Source organism: Chroicocephalus ridibundus, chromosome 2 (genome assembly GCF_963924245.1).
Source record: "Chroicocephalus ridibundus chromosome 2, bChrRid1.1, whole genome shotgun sequence".
Classification (NCBI taxonomy): Eukaryota; Metazoa; Chordata; class Aves; order Charadriiformes; family Laridae; genus Chroicocephalus; species Chroicocephalus ridibundus.
The window spans coordinates 123,129,496-123,155,336 of record NC_086285.1 but is presented as its reverse complement, the minus strand read 5'-3'; the positions used below and the strand labels follow the sequence as shown (position 1 = coordinate 123,155,336).

Below are 25,841 nucleotides of genomic sequence, written 5' to 3'. Positions count from 1 at the left end.
GGGTTCATTAAAAAAAGCATGGCCAACAGGTTGAGGGAGGTCATCCTCCCCCTCTACTCTGCCCTGGTGAGGCCGCACCTGGAGTACTGTGTCCAGTTCTGGGCTCCCCGGTTCAAGAAGGACAGGGAACTGCTGGAGGGAGTCTAGCGGAGGGCTACAAAGATGATCAAGGGACTGGAGCACCTCTCATGAGGAAAGGCTGAGAGACCTGGGTCTGTTTAGCCTGGAGAAGAGAAGACTGAGAGGGGATCTCATCAATGCTTATAAACATCTAAAGAGTGAGTGTCAAGAGGATGGGGCCAGACTCTTTTCAGTGGTGCCCAGTGACAGGACAAGGGGCAATGGGCACAAACTGGAACACGGGAAATTCCACCTCAACACGAGGAAAAAGTTCTTTACTTTGAGGGTGGCAGAGCACTGGCACAGGCTGCCCAGAGAGGTGGTGGAGTCTCCGTCTCTGGGAATATTCGAAACCTGCCTGGACGCGTTCCTGTGCACCCTGCTCTAGGTGAACCTGCTTTGGCAGGGGAGTTGGACTAATGATCCCTGAAGGTCCCTTCCAACCCTGACCATTCTGTGATTCTGTGAAAGGGCTGCCACCACGGGCCAGCAGCACACCCTCAAAAGGCTGCCCTGTGGAGTACCAGCAGCACCACGGGCACAAAAAGCACAGCCCGGCATTGCCTCCTGACCGTCTTTGCCATGCTTGGAGGTACTTCATCAGGGCAGAAACTTGTTGCTTTAAGAGCTCTTGCTTTGCAACTCTGTGCTCTTTTAGGTTAGCAACCAATCGTTATTACCAACACCTGATATGGAAAGACATCTTCAAAGTGTCATTGGAAAAACAAAGACTTTGTGTTCTCCTGCAATGAAAGATAACGTGTGACTGTGTATGGTAAAGCCGTTAAAGTGCACCTCTTCCACGGTCTGCCTCCTTCTAAGGACAGAGAGAAACACAGTGGTCAAGAAAAAATACACTACTGGAGATAGTCTGGGTTCCTGAGGACCAGGGTTCCCTCACAGGCCTGTACCAGGCACCTTGTCAGGCCCCTGCTGTCTCTGCTCATGGTGAGTGGAAGCAGGGGGAGATGTTTTATGGACAAGGGAACTGCATTTTCAGGTTGTGAAACTGCTGAAGATACAGAGAATTAAGAAAGGAAGAAACTGCTTGGGCCACCGAAAGCAGGCGCTGCTCAGTACCATGCTCAAAGTGGTGGAAGTTGTTCCCACACACAGAGGTGGAGGAGACAGTGTGGGTGAAGCAAGGACTGCGTGCTGCGTCACGGGGACACGTTTTCCCTTCCCTATGGAAAAAGACCCACTGCTTGGGCTCCATGGAACAGGACTTCCAAAACCAAAAAAAGCCACAAATACGATGCTCCAGAAATTACTTTTAAAAATCTTTTTAATGAAGAAATAATTCCATTCCAAAATATAGACACACAATTAAATAGTTTAATCACTTCAAAATATAACATGTCCCCAGTAGGTTCCAACACACACACACAAAACAATACTTAACAGCAATACAAAAAAACCCATACAATAGCAGTTCTGTTACAATACCAATGAATATCGTGACATCTTCAGTGTCTCTGTATCTGTCTCAAGTGGTGTCAAGTACAGTAGTTTTAAAAATGCCTTACAGTTAGTAGCCTCAAGATGTAACTCTTCATACTTTTTACTTCTTTTCTTTTTTTTTTTTTTTTTTGGTTCAAAGGTAAAAATGCCCTTTTGTCTTCAGGACACAGTGGAGTGCTTGTTGTTCACAGCTCCGTCTGCTGAATTGAACCAACGTGATTACAGCAACCCGAGGTTGCAATATTTACAAGGTCTATCTACAGTAATTGCCAAGAACCAATAAGGATGGGAGAAGATGACTGAAAGTAAAGGCGGACACACTTATGATAAATTATGATGCAACAATTTGGCTCATGCATATAAGAAAATACATATTATATCACAACAAAGGCCACACACCTTTTTATGCAGTTTAGTTAACATCACTACTTACAGACAACCCATTCTCCACCTTCGCTTTGGACATTCAAGGACCCTATACATCTTCACATCCCTGTCTCCTGATTCCAAACCACTGGTTTCCCTCCAGTGACAGTAAAACCACCCGGAGTTTTGACTGCTGTGGTGGGCCATTGGTGGTTAAGAAAAGGCCCACGCCAGGGGCCTCTTCTGTAACTCTGTTTGTTTTAATGACCGCAAACCACAACCAAAATAATATTCAACAAGCAGACAAAGACCAGCTGGGCGAAAACGCAGCCAGCTCAACAGTTGGAAAATGCTTAAAATAGATATTTGGCAAGCCAAGTAAGAGGTGCTTCATCTCAGAGCTCCAGGGCGTAAGGGACCCAGAGCTCTGCTGGGGATCACCTTGTTGGCACCAGCCTGAGAGAAAGGCGCTTGATCCGTCAACTTTTTTCCTAACTCCTAGCCCGGAAGCCCTTGCAATGGATTTATTCTATTGCATCTATTTTAAGCACAGCGATAATGAGCACGCAGACATTAAGATGATGGGAAGGATCTACTACTCTGGGTACAGTTAAACACGACATGGGTTGAATTAGTCAGCCATTGCATGTAGCTGTGTTCTAGCTTGTTTTTGTCTCTGTTCAGGAAATGCTTGCCTGGAATCCTGAGCTGACAGCAACATCTACAGCTTCTCTGGAGTAGCTTTAAATGTGGAGTGCTAGGCACTAGTGGAGGCTCACCCATTCCTGAGAGGAGGTTGGAGGAGGGGGCATTGGAGGATACGGTGCCTACCTTGACAGGACGGCACATACCCCAGGAGCGAGGACCAGCGATTGCAAGAATGAAAAGCTTACATGAAGATACCTGGATGCCTTAGTATGCATTTGGATGCCTGAGACCGAGCCCAGATATGCAAGGAGACGTGGACAGGAGATCTGCATACGCAATGATACACTATGAAAGTGAAAAATGGCAGCAGCTCTTTCATACAGATACTCATTCCCTAACACATAGTGCCCAGGGAACAGCCACGAGCCTAGAGAGTGCATGCAAACAAGTGGACTTACTGGGTCGAGCTACGTAGCAATCTCATGTAAATACGGCAGCAGCGCACATCCACGTCACCATGAAAGCGAGGACAGACCAACCGTGCTAACCTGCTTTAGATGGGTATCTCATCACTTGCTGGAGGCAAACTGTGCTGGTGTGAAATTATCTGTATGAAACGCTACTGTTTTCAGGGCTGTTAAGCAGTGTCACTTCAGGTCAGCCAAAGACTGGAAGCCGTCATGTTGTACTAGGGCAGTAAAATTACATTAGCCCAGCGGTGGCCCCAAGCTAACAGGCTGAGCGGCCAGCGTGTAACATTGCGCCGTGTTACTGCCTGGCCTCTGGTCTGGCTGCTCCTGGCCTGGCTCCGACTTCTCCGCAGGGCAGTGCTAGGTGCCATACAGGGTTCTTCTTTATTTCCAAGCAATACGCCGTGGGGAGGACGTTCCAGCTAGTTTGTGTCAATCCCCGCTCGGGAGTATCTGCAGGTTTGTAGCCACAGCAGAGCAAACGTAGCCAGCGGTCTCACTGCCTCATCCAAAACGGCCAGGTAAGTCCTGAAAATGCCTTTATACTTGAAAAATACTAAACCGGACAAAACTCCAATTCTGTAACTGTATGCCTGTCCTTCCGAAAAAAAATCCACCGCTTTCCTTGTGCTTTTCACTGATAGCTATTTCTCCATCCAGCTCCGAAAGAGTCTCACTACACATTTCCAAGAGTGCATGCAGAACATCTGGTGGCTGGCTAAGGCAATACACATTCGGAAATCAAAAGAAAACAGTTGCAAGCGCACTTTAAGCCTGTACATTTAAAGCTGAAGGCCTCGAAAATAACATAATGGAAGGGTTCGGGGGACGGGGGGAGGAGGAGGGGCAGGGAGATGGAAAGAGCCGGTTTGTTGAACACATGCTTACTAAAGCTAAAACATCAATGAAACAATACCATGGAGGATTATACGTAACATCAGTCAGTTCAGGGATCTTATGGCACCTGTGGTTTATAAACAGCTTTAGCAACGAGTATTTCAAAACATAGTTCACAGTTTTAAGAAGATCTGTGCTGATTTAAAAACTAGATTCTATATCATTTGAATGTCACCTTTTGTATATGATATCTATTTGGAAAAAAAATATTTACACTAACTTCTATGGCTGATTTGTTAGATTATTTTGAAAGAAACATTCCTAAGTTACACATTAGCCCTAAATTAGAGAAGTTTTTTATATTATTATTAATTATATTATTATTATTTTAGTACATTTTGTATAAGTCTTAATTTAAAGACTTGCAAACAAATTGCAAATATAGTCAGGTACTTTGTGTTTTGGGCTACTAGATATATACACTCAGGAGTATAATCATTCAATGTTAAATGCATAATCGTAGCTTTTTGTTTCTTCTGTGGAAAAAATGTACAGTGTATAGTAAACCGATCTACTAAAATCTCAAAGTATTCAGAAATCAAATTTCTATCTATAAACAGTATTGTCATTGTAAACTGAACAGGTTCAATATCATGTGCAAAGGGTTTAGGTGAGTTATTAATACCGCCATCCTTTGTAACAGCAGTACGTACGTCAGTCTGTTTTCTTCACCGGTAATGAGCCATGTTACAGAAGATGTAGCTAATATAAGTTAGCTTTAAACAAAAGTCTTGTTGTCAAAAACACACATCTACAAACTACAACTCTTAGAACAAAAGTACTGTGCTACAGTCCTCAGAACTTAGTTATGTGATTTTTTTGTCAAGAGACGCTGCACCTCTTGGTTCCACTCTTCTGTGAAGTTTGCAGCCGAGTTTTCTTCATCGTCTGTCCGAAAGCAGCTCTCCTCATCATCAGTTCTTACGTAGCTTTCGTTGTCCGTCTGACTGCAGCTTGCCTGTTGAGAAACGTTGAGGGAAGGTTTTTAAAAGGAGCGCTGGTTCTAAGATGCTGCACCCACACAGGCAGAGCAAGTAAAGCCTCTGCCTGCTGCTTTATTGAGAGACAAGAGGAGGAGCTGGCCAGTTCCTGTGGTTATCCCTGAAAAAGTTAAAAAAGTGAAAAAGCCATTCTACCTAGGCGAGCCATGGGTATGTGAGCTGTAAAGAGAAACTTACAAGGCTCGTGGGAAGCTGGGAACTCTTCCTACCATGGGTGAGAAGGCTGTTGCCTGCTCTGCTGCGGGACCCTGGGGTAACTCAGTCTGCACCGACACAGATTTGCAGATGTGCCCATTTTCCCTTCCATTTTCCCCTTCCAGGTTGCTCTCTATATAGATTATTAGTAGTGAAACCATGGATTATTCCCCTTGTGTGCAGTGTTCAGCCACTCCGTTAAGAGTCACTCATCAGCATGAACCTCCCCTCACATGTAAATGTTTCACCCTCGATTTACGTGCCTGGGTATGTTTTACTGTGTCTAAAAAGAAATGTAGTTACTTAAAAGGATGATTCTGGGTGCTGTAGCTCATGAACAGCCTAATCCGCTGGTGCACCAGTTTCTCCTTGGTGCTCCTCCATACCCTGAAGCATCAGTAAGGATCTCAAATTCCTGTATCGGAGGCATCAAAGTTTTAATTGGCAATGGAAAATGCTTACAGACAACTGCTGCTCTTTCTCAGATCTGTGTCAGGATGTACAGTCTGGTTAACATAGCAAACTTCTGGTTTTGGCATATTTATCGTAAAAGCACTGCTTACACGCTTGACCCTTGCAAAGTTAAGGAGCTCATCCTTTTTCTCTTGAACTAGGTTTCTTTTCTAGACAGAAAACCAACTCGCGTTGTATGAGATCTCATAGTAACAGCATAAAGGACCAAACCCTACTGACACGAATTCTTTTCTACTCATTCCACGGCATAAAGCTGGTCTAACAAGATGAGATATGAAATGCAAATTACTTCAGTAAAAAATAGTTAAATTAAAGCTGACGAATTAAGAAAGGTCAGGTAGTTTAGCTTGCTCCTTCTCCTTCCTGACACCATTTGATTGTATTAATTATTCAAACACAAATGCTTCCATCCGATTCCTTAATACCTAAGCATGCCAAATGGTACGATGATCTTAATTTAGTATCTCCTTGTATCAGGCAGTTACAGAAGACCTAGCATTAACATTTTGCTGATAAATGGAAAGGAAACCTGCACTGCAAGTCTAATGACAGGTTCACGAAAAAATTTTTAGCTACATTTTAAACAAGTAGTTTTAAAAAATCAGACATGCATCTGCACCACTTAAGTCTGCAAACTAATTTGGAAATCTTAGTAAAGGAACATTTTGCTCTTCACAATTCAGTCAACAAATGCAATTGAAAGGGACGGAAGAGGTCAGTTCTCAGCTGCCTGAGACGGATTTTTATTGAATCAATTTCAGGGTTATGTAAATATCGGTACATCTCATATCTCTTGATGGTATCATAAACCACAAGAGCAAGATAAGAGTGGCTTGTGAAACACTGGATGCGTTAAGATGCACTGACAGTACTGCTAAGTATTTGGATTTGTTTCGAATTTTCTGGATAAATTACTTCTCTTTGGTGGAGTGCAGAGAGGTTATTCTGAATTCTCTCAAGGCTTCTCTCTGTTCCACAGCCAGCGTTGGGATAGAGAGATTTTCATACAAGAAATAATGAGTACTAATGAACAGCGTTTTGGAAATGCCAGAATTCATTCCAAGTTAAGACACATATGATTTGTCATGTTACAAAACTGTTTCTTGACCTTTTTTGTAATTTAATCCACACATTCTTTTCTGCTACTTATCATTCAGCGATTTTCAAAACCCATCTCTATCACTTGTGTAATTTTAGAATTAAATTCAGAAAACAAGCTGCTTCTTTCCAGCTAACTTGGTCACAGTTCTTTTACAGCTTTTTTACGCCTACACGCTAAGAAGAGGAGGACTTCAGAAGAAAAATACAGAGGAAAACCAAAATATAGCTGAGTGAATGTAGCAGACAGTTTTGAAAATTACTGTGCTGTCAGCCTGCTATTATTTTCAAATGGAATGGTCCACGTAATACCGTCTTTTATGTATTTGTTCAGAAAAAACCCCAAAAGAAATGCTGAATCATTTGGTTGTGCTAGTAGAGAATGACTTCTGGATGTGAGCAGTTCGTCCAGTGACTGTGTCCTGCTTCTTCACTTCTGCATCGCTGACATAAGAGGAAGAGGCTGAAGAAACTGGGCTTGCTGAGGATGGGGCAGAGGTGGCAAGGGGGGATCAGTTAGCATCTATTTGAGGGGTAGTTACAAGGATAACAGAGCCAAAATCTTCTTGGTAGTGGTTGGAGCACACAAAAAGGACAAAGAAGACAACCTCCATTTTGGGAGGTTCAGGTTGGACACTAAGGGAAAAAAAACACAACATGAGGAGCATGGCACCACAGTACAGGAGGATGCCCACAGAGGTGGTGAAATCTCCATCTGTGGAGGTTTTCAAGTCTTTCCTACAGAAAGCTGTGGCTGACATGGTCTCGTGTTGGAGCTAGACCTGTGTCAGACAGGACAGTGGACCAGATGACCTCTTGAGGGCCCAATCAACCAATGCACCTGCACCTGCACCTCCTGAGCTCTTGGCATGAAGCCCACACTAGGAATGAACCACGATGCCTCAGCTTTAGAGGCAGCCAGTCAAGTCTGTCTAGCAGTTTGGGGTTCTACAGGCAAAGGGAGGCCAGGGCATGGCTGGGAAAGGTGACCTCAGGCAGTGGGCACAGCAAATCTGAAACCCACACACCCATTAACTGTGGGCTAGCAACCTCACTTGGGTTAACCTGGGCTACGGATCCTGCCTCTCCTCTTTCCCAAACAGTAAATGGCCAGGTTCGTGTCGCAAAGGGCTGAAAATGTCAGTGGCCAGTGAAATGTTACACCAGCTCTAAAATCTTATTTCCTTCCCAGAAAAAAACAGACATGCAGGGCAGTTGTGTCTTCACAGCACTTCAACGAATCGCCTGTGACCTTCAGCTTAACCAACAGCCCTTCTCACAGCAGCACACTGGGCAGACTGGACTGATCACACCATCTCCCTTGGCCCGTGGGTTTTATCATCTGGCATTTGGCAATATTCCTAATCTCTGCTGGTAAACATGACAACAGAGTTTGGAGCAAAAGGGAAAAGATGAGAAAAACATGACAGAATTACTCCGTAAGACTTTGATCCTGGAAAAACAGCCAAGTTGAATAAATAATAATTTAACAATGTATTCATATAAAAAAGTTGAAGGAATTAAGGGGTTTTGCGTTTGAAAAATTTCCACCTGTTCCAATACAAACCATTCAGTCACTTTCGTAATGGAAAATGTCACCCCTGATCACCCGAAGCCCCAGACCCCGCAATTTGTGTGATAAGGTTTAAGGCAAGTGAGAGGGTTTGCAGTGGGAATGGAATTGAGTCTTCAACTTAAATTATTATACGGTTTTGTCAACATAGAGAAAATGTGATCACAGTTAAAAAATCGAGAACGAGACCTCTAATAAAGACTCCTCCCTGCACTCCCTCTTAATGAATGCTTAAGGTCTGATTTTTATTAGGTCTTCACACCTCCTTTCCTGTTATAATAATGCATATAAATGAATTAGACATGACCAAGAAAAATGCTGCTATGCCAGACTAAGAAAGCATTGCTTTAGAAAATCTAGGAAATTGTAGGTCTCATGGGAACACGTCCACTGCACAAGTTGACAGCTCTTCATTGAAAACGACAACTTCTTAACCACTTTCAGAGATGGAGGCTTTCTGCTCCCACTGGCCATCCTTGGCAAAAAAGCAACTGCTATCAGTGGGATAAAGGCAAAATAACATGAAAGTTGAACGTTCACCTCATTTCAAGATCTGCCTAGAGCCTGCTGAAAACAAGCTCAAATTCATTCTGCTACTCTATTAAAAATAAAACAAGTGGCATTAAAGTACATTTAATATAAAAAATAAACTGAAAATATGATTAAATTGTTTTACGTATTATTGGAACCACTTGGTCTCTTGGGAATTTGTTATAGTAGATGTTATTTCAAAATCAATTCTAAAGAATCGTACATAGCACTTTTTAAAATGCAAATGCAAATAGAATGCAAAATGCATTAATCAAATGACATCAACACCACTTGTCCATGACTGAGGAATGAGAACATGAAGAAAACTCTCTGGTTGTCTATCAGCGGCAATACCACTCATAAGACACTACGATAAACTGTTTCTATTTTTCACAGCTTTTTCTAAATAAGCACAAATATAATACTGTTGCGAGATAGGGAAGCGTGTTGTCTTTCTACCTCATATGGCCATCTAGGCGATGTAATACTGACTGTATTTGTATCATCGATTGAATAATATTATCTTAGAAGCAAAATTCTTGATGCAACTGCTAAGCTTTGAGCAAGAACCCAATGTAAACAGCAAAAGCTCTTTAGATGTTGTGACTAGTATGAACAATTTTGGATTTAATTTTCCAAGACTATGAAATATTAGTACCAAATAAAATGCTTTAATCTTCCATATTCACGAAAGAGTGAATCTTGAGAAGACTAAGCCACGCTTATCATGTGCAGATGTCTTTATCACAATGTACCATAATACAGATATGTATTTGTTTTTGTGGATATAGGTGAAGTTCCAAGTTCATTGATTTTTGTTGCTAATTTCTATAGGGCCAGACTTTTACAACTGGTGGGAATGTTTCAGTCTTTGCTAGTGGCTGAAGTGCTCCCCTGGGAGCTAAAAAAAGTTTCACTATGAAATTAACCAGAGCACAGTGCTTTAAAAAATGTCTTTTTGACAGGGTTTCAAAAGGTTTCAAAAGCTTGCAGGAGATGAGATAGTAGCTCAGTCTCAGATCGCTGCTAATTTGAGACAGGATGCATATTTTCAAGAACGCTAGGCTGTATGGCAGTATGCGTTTCCCCACATCACGATGTTAACACTGCTTCCTGAAAATAGTAGAAACCTTAAATGGGATTTCCTGAGCTTTATAATTCCAATGAATAGGATTTTTTTTCCACTTAATACTGCAAATGGTTTGTCTGAATGCTACTACCCTTTAAAGTCATAGTTACTCATAACTGTAATTTAATTCATTTATACTTAACATTTCCAGTATGTACATAGTTATACACACATACATTATTGTTGAGAGACCTGTTTTCCTTCTCTGATCTATAACTGGTGACTGTAACAAAACAGAAGAAGAAAACTTGCTTTTCTGGCTGTCAGTGTTTAGGAAACTCTACACGGCTCATGTTTTTAACAAGGCTACTGAGAAAATGAATGTAACCTGAGGGGCACTGTTAGAAGAATTTTTATGAGCACTTATTTGGTGTTTATAGTACTCTGGGTATTGCTGTTTATTTGCTTTTCACATCCATTTATTCTGCTTTAGCTGCTAGAGACACTGAGACGGATGCTTGAGAAATACCGAACAGCTTTTAACACTGAAGACTGGCAGCTGCTTTCATAAGGTCCACACTTTAACATCCAAATTCTGCTGTCATCAGAAGTTACAAACCCCTTGAATCAGGGTCAAATTTTGCCATCAAAATTGCTATATCAACAAGGAGGTCTAGCATAAAACATGGCATGCAGAACCCAGCAACGTGAATTCCTGCTAAAGCTGGCACAGGCTAGTTCGCTGATTTTGCTTATCTGAACGTGACCCTGCTCCCAACTTGAAGTGCCCATTTGGTAGTTGACCTTTGGGTGCCTTTAATTCTGGCTTTGAGGAAGAGACTCTGTTTGCAGACCGGAGTCAGACCTCTATTTGGATTTCTTCTCCCTTTCTGGCCCTGTTACCCCATGGTTTCAGTGTCACAGTAGGACGGACAGCATTGTCTCACTGTCATCTCCACAGCAGGGCACTGCACTCTCCTAGGACGCCAGAAACACAGAGTCCGCAGCTTCAGATGAGGCAAGAAGGAAACGTGTGGTCTCCCATTTCCTGGGCAAAAGTTCAGAATAACAGGCTACTTCATAAAAATGGCTGTTGTCTGTGTTCTTGAATAAGAACACAATTGCTGAACTTGGCACTAAACTCAGTGCTGCAACTGTGAGGTTGGCACGTGTAAGGACCATGACCTGAATATGGGCCAGCAGGGAATTTATAGACCTTCTTGCCTTATCTCTGAATTGCCAGACTCCAGCCAGTAGCTGTACCTTGCATTTTCGATTGGGGCATTTTAAACTTCCACCATGCATCTGAGGACACCTCTATGGTAAAGCAGCTGGTGGACTGCCTTCTTTAATATTTGCCTAACTCCTGTTTCACACACTAGAGTAGATGTTCCAGTCTCACCAGAAATGATTTATTTCAGTTATCCTAGGAAGACTAAAGCATTGTAAAGAATTGAACTCAGGTCTCCTGAAATGTAATCTGATTCCTTATCTTCTGGATAAGGTTTCTCAGTACTGCCTGATATATTTGTTATCATCCCCAGGGAAGAAAAGCCCACATTCTCACCCACGGTCAACAAAGGAAGAAGATGAAAAGGGTGGTAGCTTAACAGGAATATTCAGGACTAGGCCCGTATTTCAAACAGATTATTGGAAATTATTTAGAGGCATTCCTAGGCATCCAAACACAGGTTAAAAGAAGAAAGAAACTGCATCTCCACATACACTCAGGCAGCACAAGGTGCATTGCGACTGAAATACACATTATGAGGATTCATTCCAAACGTTCTTCTAAATTATAATGATACTTACTTGAGAGGAGAGAGAGAAGGATATTGCACTCAACTTTGCAAACTGACCTGTAGATAACAAAGGATAGAAAACAAGAAGATGACAAATTAAGCCAGTGAGCAGCCAGGCAGTGTATTATTCTGAAGAAAGCCATGCACAAGCCTAGAAATAAAGGGAGCGATTACGGACCCAGAAAATAAACCCAATGAAAAGTGTCTTACACAACACATCCAGCAAAAGACTGTAACAAGAACACAACTGGTAGCAGATGTGGGAGGATAAGCACTGTTAGCATTTACACTTGTGCACTAAATGTGATTTTTCCTGGTACAGATATTTGTTATTTACAACATGCTTCGAAAAAAGAGAGAAAAAGAAGCCTCCTTTGAGGTCCTCTGTCACAGATTTCCTTGTGTATCTTGTGTTTTCTGCTCATACTTTAATACTAATTTGGAGTTTAGCTTGAAAATCTTGCTTGGAGACAAGGTGACACGAAATAACAAGAGTGGGTTTTGACCAACCATCTTCCATGCTACACTACATCTACACATTTTTCTAAATGTGCTGCTTTTACACAAAGTGAGACATTTAATAACATAAAAATGGTTACCATATTGTTACTGAGGTTACCATTCTGTAACCTTAGTAGGAGGTTCCTCCTCGCAGATTTTTTCAGCTGACAATTGCATTATGATAGCTACAGTCACCAGCTTTTTTTGGCTATCCGGATGAATGCAGTGTACATGTGAGTACAAAGAGTAAAATAGCCTGTAATAAATTCCAATCGTCGGATGCAAAATGAGAATAGTTGACCTGGCCACTGTTCAATAGGATACCCTAAACAGAAAATTTCCCCATTTTCCTTTCTTTTGGCAAGTAGAAAGTTAGTTGTGTCTTCATCTTTAGAGACTACTCAGTGACACTAGAAGAAAAAGGAACAGAATAGCAAAATACCACAAATTAACTGCAAAGTGCAGAGAACGAGCCAAAGCCAAAGCGTGTGTCTCAGGATCACTACATGACACTATCCAACCATCCCCTAATCATCCTAGTGGTTCCTACTAACTTAATACATATTCTTGCTTGCTTTAAACACATTCCCTAATCGAAAGAGCATCACCCACACTGGGAAGGACGTTGCACACTTTGGGTCTGCGGTTATCAACTAAAAATAGTTCCTACTTACAAGTCCCTACTGTCAAATCGTTGCCTGATAGGAGCTGACAATCTCACAGACAGTAAAGTACATAATGAAATTTCTTTTGGAAAAGTGCTATTAAACAGAACTTGTCTACAATGAGGACTTTCTGTTCCCTCAGTGAATATATTTTTGAAAGAAAAAAGCCTTTCTCTTTTGCTCGTCTGTTCCCCCCCCAGTGGAAACAAATTGTCTAACACAATGGGGAACAAAATTCACCTGGGAATAGCATTGGCTGACCTAAATTCAAAAGAAGTTTTCTTCTGACATCGATGGGGAGATTTCCTCTCCTCCTTCTGGGAACGTTGTCAGAAGACAGTAGCCCTGTCAGCTCTGTTTTGACTGAAGCAAGAGTAACACCCAGTTCCATTGAGCAACATGTATAACTTCTACTACACAATGAATGCCCTTATTTCGCAGTGCACGTGCATACTGAACGTTGTGCATGTACAAAATCCCCTTGTATCTTGTGAAACTCATGTAACACTGTTGCCATATATTGCATTTCCATACTGTAATCAAAGTACAGTCAAATCGGTCTATCGTTCTTTCTGGAGAAAATGGAATTTTTACCAGCAATAATAACATTTATTATTTGATGCTTGACAGCTGTCACCATTGAGGTACTCCTCCTTTATAACTGACAATTACTTTCCATTATGTCAGCAGTAGCTGCTCATCCTGTTCAGAAGTTTAAAGGCTGTCATTTTTGCCATTTCCTACCTTGGATGAAAAATTGTGACAAAAACCCCCATGTCACCCACTGTTGCCTTAGTAGATAGTCTGTAATAATTCTGCTCCTGTCACCATGTCCTTTAAGACCTCTGCAATGAAATGACTTCTGGCAGGCTACCATGGGCAGATAGCAGAACTAGATAAACAATAAAAAAAAAAGATGCTCACATCAACCTCAAAACTGCCTGCAGTTTTGATGTGAGTCAATGAACTTTTACAAGAATAACTCATCCTAGCAGCTTTACAGAAAAGAAGACCAAAAGAGCAGCCATTCTTCATTAGATCATGAACCTGTCAGTCCCAGATTCTTATCTCCAAAGTGACAGGCAGCGGACACTAGAGAAAAACTACCAGAAAAATGACTAGATCTTGTTAGCTCCTACCAATCAGCAGTTTAAAGAATTCCGGCCCAGAAGGTGCTTTTGAACCCCATTTCCATACACCTGTTCTCTCAGTACCTGCTTAATCCTTTTTTTCTTTTTAGCCCATTTATACTTTTGGTCGCTGTTATATTCTGTAGTGCCAAGTTCCAAATTTTATTTGATCACCATGTGGGAGAAGTTATTTTTGCTTGCTTCAGCTCTGCTCCAAAATAACTGAACTGGGTGTGCCCTCCTACTGACATTACTACCAACATTATAAGAAGTAATGAATTTTATATTAGGATGATCCAAGTCAGAATAACTTAAAAACTGGTGATGGTACATTACACTAGGTAGAAGTGGAGACCATTACACAGACAGGACAGGATGGATATCTGCAGAATTCCAGCTCCCCCTGGCAAATTTGCTTTACTCAGATTCTTAAACAAATGCCCTTTGAAAAGTTCCTCAGGGGGTGTTTAATGACAAATCCCCAGGCTTCTCTATACTAGATGCTTGTTGAATACTTGGTCCTCTGGGATACAATTCATTTTGGACCCTTTCCTCTCCTTCCAGAGTCTGACAATGACAATAACACACAGACTGCACTTGAGCTTCAGTTCACGCTGGAGAAACCACTATGAATGTTTTTCGCTACTGGAGAAAAAAAATAATCTAAATATAGCAAGAACTCAGCTTGACACCACCAACCAGCCTCTGTGGTACAGGGGAATGAGGTCTAAGTAACTTGGTAGACGCTGGCAGGAACAAGCCCAGAGGCAATTCTGTCCCACCTGATGCCCTGGGTAAGCTTAAGGACTACTGTTGTGTGGTCTTCCTGGAGATGCACAAAGGCTAGATGCACTTGTGTCTGGGGAAGAGAACAACAGCCGTTTTTGGAATGTGGCTGCTCTAGTAACCGAGAAGAAATCATGCCCCAGGGCCCAGGACAGGTTAAGAAGTGCACTGAGCAGCTATGGTGCATTACTGTTTCTCACATCATCATTCTATGATTCTATGATTATTGTTTCTCACTTATGGAGATGTATGGACAGCTTGTGTCCTCCCACCTGGTATGCCTCATCCTGCAGCTTCTGTTTCAGGTACTCCTCCATTTTCAGTTCGTTCTCCAGCTGGCGGACAGAGTCATTCTCGTAATTTTCATCATCTGCTCTGACATAGGGGTCTCCATCTTCTGTAACCCTAAAGACAATTATTAATAAATAGCCCCCTGAGATGAATGACATCCAGAGTCAATAAAACTTCCTTTTCTTGTAAGCTATGAGGAGAGTGGGATTTTTGCATCCAACCACATGCTCCATTGGTCAGCATTTTCCTGGCAGTGGAAAACACTATTTTCCCTTTCCAGTGGTCTGGTATTGATGAAGCAGACCGAAGGGCACATTCTGCTGAAGGCATTTTGGGGGTACAGCCCAATGGAAATGAGTAACAGAAGTTATCAATAACTTGATACAAAGAGGTTGAACTAAAAATAACTGGAAAGATGCCTATTGTCTTTGATAGGAAGATTCAGGTTCTAAAAATAAATCTGTTTGTTGATCAATTGAGTTGGTCAATAAAAAGCATTCTGTCTTTTCCATTTACAACAGTGGGCTCCAACAGGCCCCTCAGTCTGGATAAGCAGGCAGTAGGACTGCAGGGAGTATCAGGGAGCACAGCTGTCCCACAGCCGCCACGCTGCCCGAATGTACCAGACTGGATGTGAGACAGCTTACTCCTGAGGACATCCGAAGTTCCGGTCTTTATTGTTTACAGAGCTCACTACTACCTAACCATGAAGCTGTCCTCACTTGGATTTAAGCAATTGGTTTGGGTGATCAAATAGTTGAGAGGGAGTGAAAACATTACATGATGCACATTGCTTTCAACAGACAAAGGATGAGATTAAGAAGGCGAATCGAGCAGGTACCCACATGTCACTGCGGATGGAGCCGGTGGCAGCAGCGCTGTGGATGTACCCTGGCTTCCGGGCATGGATCTGTGCGAGGAAAGCCTTCTCAGAGGTTGGGGATGGAACGAGGTCATCAAAGTGAGTCCGTCCAAATTCAGAATCCACATTGCTTTCTGTCTCGCTGCCCACTTCTGGGAAGCAAAAGGTGACACATGGTTCCATTTAACTTTCACAAGAGCAAGCATACTTGCCTATTTCTCTAAGCCTTTCTCTGCCTTTCCAACTTAGAATGAGACATCCTCACAGTGAACAACAGTATATCATTCTACATATATCAGCAGAGCTAACAGTTTTTTTCTTGTGGTGGTACAGAAGAGTGACACTTTTACTTATCTGGGTTATCAGGTACAATACTTTTATGAGAATCCTACAGACCGCGTTTTACAACAGGTCCTATATGTCTTATACTGAACAAAATTTCTAAAGAGTGAAATCCCGCTCCATGTGGAATCACAAACTTCTCAAAGTTTTCGCTTTACCCAGCTGCATCTCTACGTCCATGGCTTTCAGAACTGCTGTATTCCTGAAGCTGTTATTTTTTCTAAAAGCATAAAAAGCTTTGAAGATACATTACACTGCTTTTCTGTTGGTTTATATTTTCCTACCTCCTATTTTTTCAAATATACGTGAACTGTCAACGTGGTGACTACCCACCCTCGTTAGCCTCACTCACCAGAATTTAGTTCTTTTACCAAAGAAGACATGGTGTTGGTGATCGAATCTGCTGCCACCAGCAAATCATTTCTTAAGTTTCGTCTTGCACCTGAAGCAAGAGACAGACAAAGCACAGTGTTAGTATTCTTCACATGACATATGTTTTCCTCTTGAAAGCAGTTTTAACCCTGTTGAAAGCTGCCATTGTGATAATTCAGGGTATCAAAGTCCTTACGAGGGACACGTGCAGAAGAGTTCTCTGCAGAATGGCCTCATTTACTTATGCTGTATGCAAGAGCAGAAGCCTACTCTCATGCTTCATTTAATCACAATGCCAGATATGTGGAGATTATTCATTGCCATCAAGCTTGCATTTGTGTGGTGACACCAGCAGACCAGGCCTGGAAGATTAAATCCAGCGTGAACTCATTTAAAATGTCTGTGGGGGAGGAGGGAAGAAATGAAGTGTTTTCTCTAAGTTCCCACAGCTCTGTTTAATGACACCATTATTGTCAGGTATTCACCAGATAATTATGGCAAACGTTGAAGAAACATACTTGACCTCATCAAGCCTGATAGGGATTTTCCCTCTCTGCTCCCGCTCAGCCTGTCCTGTAGCTCAAGGACTTTCTTGTATATTCCATAATTTACTGTCTCTTTTTTTTTTTTTTTTTAATAAAGGAAGCACTATTGCCTCTCTAAACAGCCCCAGGCTGCTTTTAAACTCTTTCTAATAATGGATCTGGAAGTGCTTCCCCGCTGAACCTGGCAATATTCCCTTACCCATCAATCATGAAAGATCCTGTGAGCTGCATGAAATACTCCTTCCCTAGGAGCAGGCTGTGGGTAACGCATGCTTAACTCCCCCAAATCCCAAACATAGCTCCTATTGTAGCTGAATAATCGATATATCCCACAGAATCTCTAATCTTCCAGCCTGGATTATTCACAGGAATTGGCAGGATTCAACTGCTGTATATTCTTTAAAAATGGCTGAATGTAAAACAATACATCTAAAAAAATTCCTCAAATCCTAAAGAGGTTTTTTTTTTAACATAGCCATTAGCAAATGGTTACTGGGATGTAAATTAAAGTAGTTAATCTCTCTCATACCCACACACACTTCTAAAGTCTTTTCAATTTTGTATCTCTGAACTATTGCAAACACTATGAAAGAGAAAAAAAATCAACAAGAGAAACCATGCTTTAATCATGCTTGTCTGCATTATGCATATATAGCCAGATCTCTGTTTGTGCAGCACAGAATGGAGTCATAAAATCTCAGCCCCCCCCCCCCACTCACAAAGTCGTATGTCAAGATGTGACAGAATGGTTGGCTTCAAGCTCTTTTGGTTTGACCTTCCCATCTAGAGAATATGGTAAATAATGACATAAAGCTAGATATTTGTCAAATACAGCAGTTTTTAAATGTGATCGCTTACCTTTTTATATTGCTTTTTCTCTTGAACAGAACACATTTATTTACTTAAGAAGCATTTGCCTGAGGCAGACTTAGTATTATTTATGGATATTTTATTGTGGCCACCACATTATTTCTCTTACTCTCAGCTCTGGAAGAAACTGTCCTACAACAGCATAGGGGTTAGTGGTCCATAATTTTGCCTGCTTTGATTTTTTTCACAGCAGAAAAAAGAAAAATATGTCTTGCCTGTTTCTTTTACCACAGAAAATGAAATATCCAGCAACCTGTTACGTTGGGACTAGGTATTGTGCCTTGGTAAAACCTGTTCAAGATATGAATTGACTACACTTCAGGAGAAAGTTCTTGATTGCATGATAGATTCAACCTTGTTGTAAGATACACACAGACACAACTGCCATGAAAGTCAAGGGGAAGGGTGCATGAGAGGGCTGAACCGGGCTCCTGGGAACAAACAGGCTTCCACTGTAGCAGGGGAACTCCAGAGCTCGACTTACATTTGATTTGTATTAAGGAAACAGGGGAAAATGGATTCAAATAAAATAATTGCAGTGATGTAAATATTTTAGGAGAGCAGGTTAGAAAAAGAAGGAATATTTCTTCATTTAAATCACACAGACTATTTACTTTCTTTAGTATTCAACATCACTATTTAATCTGTGGCCTTAGAAATTCAAAACAGTTTAAAATTTATTTTTATTTGACAGAAGAGTGGAAAGAGAAATGAGAAACATGGTGCAGCCTACGGCAGTCTTCTGGAAACGCAAAGGAAGAGTTCACCTAGACTTCCAGACTCGATTCCTGTCTAGTCTAGCTGGACCTTTCTCAGAGGCCCAAAGCAAAAGGACAAGGAACAACAGTCTCAAGTTGCACCAAGTTCCAAACAGGTAGAAAGACAAAAAATTTACACAGTAAGCAGGGTCAAACACCGGAACAGAGGTTGTGGAAAATGCATGTCAGGAGCCACCCAGAACTCAACTGGTTAAGGTCCTGAATGGTCTGATCTCACTTTGAAGCCCTCTTTCTTGGAGCAGGAGGACATGGTGACTTACAAGAGCCCTTACCACCTGAACTAATTTTACGACTGTGTCATCTATTCCTAGTAAAGTCTTTATTTAAAACCAAACACACTGATAAGGCCTTGCTGAGGTCATCAGCAATTCTTCTTCTTCTGGTTAGCAGAGCACTGATAACTGGTCTGACCATCCTGCATCAAAATTCCCTCTTACCACAAAATCCGTTAATTGGCATCATCGTCCAGTTTCTGCTCACCTGCTCACTTTGACAGCAAAGTCTGATGGCTGACAAAGTAGATTTTCAATGGCAAAACACAGTCGTTGAACATTTTTTTTGGTTTTGTTTCATTGCATGCAACTCAGAAGTTCAAGTCCATTGAGTCATTAACCACAAGTAACGATTCTTCAGACAGTCTCTGAGTACCTCAGACGTGATATCGACGAGACTTACTTTGTGCAAAGGCTTCCTGCACGTCTCCTCCCACCCCGGTCAGAGAGTCCTGAGGTGCGTGGGTTGGGGTGGAGCAGGCAGAGGCAGACCTGATGGGCATTGGAATCGGTCGGCTGATAGTGTGGCTGGGTGAGGAACGTGGGGAGCCTGCCCCTTGGGTCTGCAAAACAAACACAAGGGGTTAAACAGGTCATCGAAAGAGCCCTCGCCTGCTGTCCTTGTCACCCATCCCTCAGCTTAAAGGCATCATGCTGTTTGTAGATCAGTTGGGTAATGTTAATTTTGCTAAAAGAAATATAGTGAAGTCAGTTGTTAGCAGACAGCAATGCCTCCATGTAGAAAAATACTAAGTAGGAAAATATGAGTCAAGATCTGACTTCCTTTAAGCATGGGAAAATGTCAGGCAGCTAAATCAAAAAAAATCCAAGTTAATAAGCACCAAAGTATGGACCTTCTCTCTGCCCTCTTCCCTCTCTCACTCACCCAGTTTGCACGCACGTTTGATAAAACATAACCCATTCAGGCTGTGAGAGAAGGGGAAAGATGCTGGCTCCGACATGGCTTTGAGCCTGGGCAAGGGACTGAAATGGCCCCTTCCATCAGAGCGCTGCTGCGAGAGCTGGTCACAGCCCTGCCCTCCGCCACCCCCAGGAGAAGTTCACAGCACACGCAACCTCTCAGTCACATTAAGTCTGACACTTGCAATAAATAACATAGCTTTATGCTTTTTATTTGGAGCTAGAAAACTATTTTAAGCCACTATTAAATCATACGCTATTAAATTGTTCACTCTACAGGATATACTCAGGCACTCCCCAAACACTGTGGGGACGGGGCAATATAAATTCCTGCTATGGCTTCAGCTGCTGGAAATGAAAATGTTTTAACACCAGTCATATAAAATGCCATGCTGTTAGCACCTCACAGTTAGTATTTAGTATCACTTAGATGAAATTCAAGCAGACTTTACAAAATAGTCATTTTTACAAATGCGGCTGGGTGAGTGATAAAGAAAGACAGTGCCCTTTTCATCCACGGTTTCAAACCCCCTGGGAATGTGTATCCATGTAAGAAAAACAAATGCTGGAGCCCACACCAAACTGCACACGGCTTTTGACTGAAAACCTGTGTTTGGTAGATGCCAAGGATGGAGGTGGCTTGAGTGCTGTTAAAGGGGAACTACAACACATCTGCCTGGCTGTTTGCAGTGAAAAGTAACCTGAGGGCTGGTGTTTCCCTCACCCTGGGTTTATTTTGAGAATTCAGAAGGATTTCTTAACTCTTCCCATGCCATTTCTTTTGACTTCTGTAGTGGCTGTCACTGCAGCCCTGATACAGTTTGGCAAGTATGTTCTAAAAAAGACAATAGCAGCCCATTGTAGAAGGAGTGCTGCATTGCCCTTGAGATTTTTATAAATTCCTGCCCCACACCATAAATAATGTATCAGAATACTAAGCCATTTGTTCTTTTCTTCTATCACCCCTTTCTAAGAGACATTATCACCAGAGAGACATCAAGGGCAAATTAGGTTTATGAAGAATAAGCACATTACTGATGGGAGAACGGAGGATTTAATACTGATAATTTCTTTAATGATCAGTTTTAGAACATTTAAATGATGGATGAAAGGGAAATCAAATACACCAGGGCCAGATGCTCTCCTGTTTCTGGAATCATCTGTATCCACTCCAGCAGAAATGCAGATCTCTAGTCCTCCAGAGGCAGGGCACAGAGCAACCAGGAGATGCTCCGAGATCCTTGGAGGTCGCACCCCCTGCACACCAGGTGGGGAATCTGGGAGCTACAGCTATCTCCTTTCATGTCCTGACAGGGAATGTTTCATCCTCTGAGACAAATTTGCGAAATAATTTCTGGTTCCCAGCTCCCTCTTTCACTTGCCCTTTTTCCTCAACTTCTCTTTGCCTTTGATCTGAGTTCTAGGGAACACCAACAACAGTGGGAACTTTCAGAGAAGATGAAAAAAAAAATGTACAAAATTTGCTTCCTATAGTCAAGTCACATTTAAGGAATGAACTTCAGAATAGGCATTTTATTTACTAAAAATAGCAGATGCCTGCCAGTAATTCTTTGCTGGAATTTTCCCACAAGAGCAATGTAAAAGCTGCTGTGCACCAGTGCTTACCCTTGTGTCTGCTTTGCAGCTATGACTGAGATCTTGTGTTTACGATAAACAGTGCTCTCTTATCTGTAGCCTTCAGTGTTGGAACAAACTGTTTGGGAAGCACAGGGAGATGAAACATTTGGAGTCCCCCGTCCAGTAAAAAACTCTTCCCTTTTTATATTATATGGGCAGCATCAGACAGAACTGATGAACAGCAAGTTGAAACACGAGGATATTAGGGAATGCCTGATTTCGGAGAGGTGAACACTTTAATTACATTTAACTCATCTAGATCCACCTCAGCCCAAGTTTGTGGGGAGGGAGTGCTATTAGGATTGGATACTTGCTTAGTGGTTAACAGGAGAAACGTGGTTTTCACAGGCTAGAGCTAATGGCGTGAAACCTGCTGTGATAACCAGTAGCGACTTGTGGTAATCTCAGCAGAGAAATTGAGCACCGAATTGCTCCCAAACCTCGGCAGCCCCACCAGCTGAGGTCTAATGCGTGCTGAAAGGGGAGCTACCACAGCCACCACGGATATGTGAATGGCTTCAGCTTTTATGTTGTACTTGCTTGCAGCTATCAACATTCTTGTGCCTTTTAGGAAAGCTTCCATGTATTTTATTTAATTCACCATCCCTAGTTGACCTGCTATGGATGTTAAGTTAACTCTTGCTAGACAGATTTCCCACTATCAAGTGTCACGCATGCTTAGGATAAAATGCTCGAAACTAACATTGGCTTTACAGGAGCTTTAGCCCATTGCTCCCTCTGCCGGAACTGAACCGCGATGACAGATGGGGAAAGCCCTCATCAAACGACACAGATGTGAAGAACTCATTATCCTTTCTCAAGGAAGGGCAGTTGAGAAATAGAAAGTTCATGAGCGTTAGATGAATTGCCAGGCTGCTCATTCCAATTGAATTCCTCCAGAAATTAATTTAATCCTGTTTCTCTCAACAGATCATGAAATGGCATGGCGTAATGGGGATCATTTAATGGAAATTGTGAGAGTAATTCCTTAGCATCATCACCTGGTATTCAGCGAGGCTATTACTCTCATGAGAGAAAAATCATATCTCATAACAGCCTGAAAATGTGCTTTCACTTATACTGTCCAGTGAACATTTTATATGATAGGGTAACTCTTGTCACATTGGAAACATCTCTTGCAAACAGAAGACTTTTAATACTGCAAAATCAAAAAAGACAGCCCTTACACGGAAATGATGTTTGGTCAAATTTATTGTTTCATATGCAACAGTGATACTGTACAAAAATTAGCCAAAATATTAGTTTTATGAAGGTAAGCATTACCTAAAAAATCTGCATGCTCTACCATAGAGAGAACACATCAGACTTGTGACATGGACATTCATGGACAGTGAGATCGAGTGCACCCTCAGCAAGTTTGCCGACGACACCAAGCTGTGTGGCACGGTTGACACACTGGAGGGAAGTGATGCCATCTAGAAGCACCTGTACAGGCTTGAGAGGTGGGCCTGTACAAACCTCATGAAGTTTAACCAGACCAAGAGCAAGGTCCTGCACCTGGGTCATGGCAATCCCAGGCACAAATACAGGTTGGGCAGAGAATGGCTTGAGAGCAGCTCTGAGGAGAAGGACTTGGGGGTGCTGGTGGACGAGAAGCTCAACATGAGCAGGCAATGCGCACTTGCAGCCCAGAAAGCCAACCGCATCCTGGGCTGCATTAAAAGAAGTGTGGCCAGCAGACTGAGGGAAGCAATTCTACTCTGCTCTGGTGAGACCCCACCTGGAGTACTGCGTCCAGCTCTGGAGCCCTCAGCACAAGAAGGACATGGACCTCTTGGAATGGGTCCAGCAGAGAGCCACGAAGATGATCAGAGGGCTGGAGCATCTATGCTATGAGGACAGGTTGAGAGAGTTGGGGTTGTTCAGCCTGGAGAAGAGAAGGCTCCAGGGAGACCCTACAGTAGCCTTCCAGTACCTAAAGGGCGCCTACTGGAAGGATGGGGAGGGAGTGTTATGATAGGACAAGGAGTAACAGCCTCAAGTTGAGAGAAGGTAGATTTAGACTGGATATCAGGATGAAATTCTTCGCTGTGAGGGTGGTGAGGCACTGGAACAGGTTGCCCAGGGAGGCTGTGGATGCCCCATCCCTGGAAGTGTCCAAGGCCAGGCTGGATGGGGCTTTGAGCAGCCTGGTCTAGTGGGAGGTGTCCCTGCCCATGGCAGGGGGGTTGAAACTAGATGATCTTTAAGGTCCCTTCCAACCCAAACCATTCTGTGATTCTGTGACTGTACTTCTGCTAATGAAAGCAAGAGGAAGCGTGTTTTATTAAAATGAAACATTTTTATCGGACTCATAAATCAGACTGCTGTCTGAAAAGTGCTTTTTTTTAGCCTAATATCTTTCCAAGATCCATTTTAACACTAAAAAGCTCCAAGACAATCAAATCTTCTAAAATTTACCATCAGTAATACAAATACTGGCCCTTTTTGATCTAGGTTGCAGAAGCCATTTAGCAACTACATTATTTTCCTGAAGTCTCATTGTTAGCATCAGTGTCAATTTTAGAAGATGTGCACAGAATGCCCTGACTTTTTTTGGATAAAGTGGGATTTCAAACTCATTGTCCTGGTCTAATTTAAACTCAGTTATGTTTTTCTTAAAGTTCCAAAATTCTCATAACATTTTCAAAATGTTATCTATGGTAGAAGTGTTAATTCATATTCTAGGTTGCTTTCATTACATTTGGGTGGTGGTTTCTGTATCCGTATCTTGTGTGCTCTTATTTAGAGGAGTGAGAAAAAGATTAAGACTCTTTGTAGCCATGATCACCTTCTAGAGGACTAAGGTGTTTAATTGTGAAAATTGCCCCAAGATACTTTGAAATAATGTGTGAAAGAATTGCAAAATATTAATTTTGGTCAAAAGAACGCACACACATTTCAAGCAAAGGAAGTAAATAAATTACAGAAACACAATCACTTTTAGGAGTTAGTGAGGCCTCCAATAAGGAGGTAACTTACTACCTGTTTCAATTCTTCTTCCTAAAGAAAAAGAGGATCAGCAAGATCAGCACATGAGATTAGCCAGGATGTAAGTGAAGAACAGAAAACAAAGCAAAATTTGGAGTACAGGGTTAAAGGTACAGTCGAGATAGCTGAAGGTTTTTCACCAGGTTATGGTCCCACCTCTGCACACTTGGAAACACCAGAACAGTGCAAAGCGTGCAGAAAGCTACTATCTTTTCCTACCCAAAATTTTCTTTGTCCAGGCAGTGCAATGACAGCAGACAGCTCTGACTACTAGTTGTAGCACTGCAGCATTTCATAAGTAGAACAAAAAGTATCCCATCTACTTCCAGCTCCCAAAAATCTGCTGGCTACTGCTGCTCAGGTGCCACCAATTCCTGCATTGTGGCTGTGCCTGAGGAGATGCAAATGACATGAAGGGTCAAACTCATCCTTTGATGCGAATGTATGTTGCTAACTGGATTTCAGTGAAATTATTTCTGCTTTTATCAGTGCCACATTTGACACGAGTTGCACTGAATTTCCATGCACTCACTTTATCTGGTGTGGCCAGCAACAAAACAGACTCTTATGCTATTCAGAGCACCTTCTTCCAAGGTGAACTTCTGCCATCATCTGTCCTGAGGCACATCAGGTAAAATAGGGCTGGACTCTGCGAAGATGGACACCTTTTCCATCTTACCCTAGCCTGTCTTAAAAATGCACATGCTTTTTGACATCTTCATTTTTAACTGAGATCCTTTATTGAGATGTGTTTCATCTGTTTAACAAGGGCTTGTTTCTGTATTTATGATAACGATCAAGTGTTGGGGAAGCATCTCGAAGATCAGAGAGTTGGATGTGGTTGTTCAATGGCATGTCTGACAGAACGGCAACTGAATGGGTGAAATTAAATGAAATAGCAAAAGCATTTCTGGACTGTCAGCTGGAGTAGGTAGTAGTGTACAGCGCTGAGTTGTTTTTCTTACAGTTATTAGTTAACTTGTTTTACATGTCAGTTTGTTTCTTTTTTGGTATTTGATGTCCTCAACAGAGAAAACTTGAAAAACACTTGAAACTGCACCACAAAATATTCTGTGTTTGGACATTGTCAAATGGTTGATCCAGAGATTACTAGCCTGAAATCCTGAGATGCGGCCAAATCCTTCTACTAAAGAGCAAAACAGGACTGTTT

General features: G+C 42.1%; 1 protein-coding gene across 25 annotated transcripts in view; it reads right to left on the bottom strand.

Annotated features, from left to right (window-relative positions):
• Positions 1–1,387: 1,387 nt before the first annotated feature.
• Positions 1,388–25,841, bottom strand: part of DTNA (dystrobrevin alpha) — a 227,432-nt gene continuing 202,978 nt past the window's right edge. For 15 of the 25 annotated variants that reach the window (XM_063326811.1, XM_063326810.1, XM_063326814.1 and 12 more), the window contains 7 exons: positions 24,665–24,682; positions 19,524–19,683; positions 16,635–16,724; positions 15,924–16,092; positions 15,060–15,192; positions 11,716–11,762; positions 1,388–4,920 (listed from right to left, as the gene is read on the bottom strand). In XM_063326811.1, the coding sequence (XP_063182881.1) occupies positions 11,745–11,762; positions 15,060–15,192; positions 15,924–16,092; positions 16,635–16,724; positions 19,524–19,683; positions 24,665–24,682 (588 nt within the window). In that variant the 3' untranslated portion in view covers positions 1,388–4,920; positions 11,716–11,744. The other 10 variants (XM_063326803.1, XM_063326817.1, XM_063326820.1 and 7 more) reach the window with 2 other exon arrangements.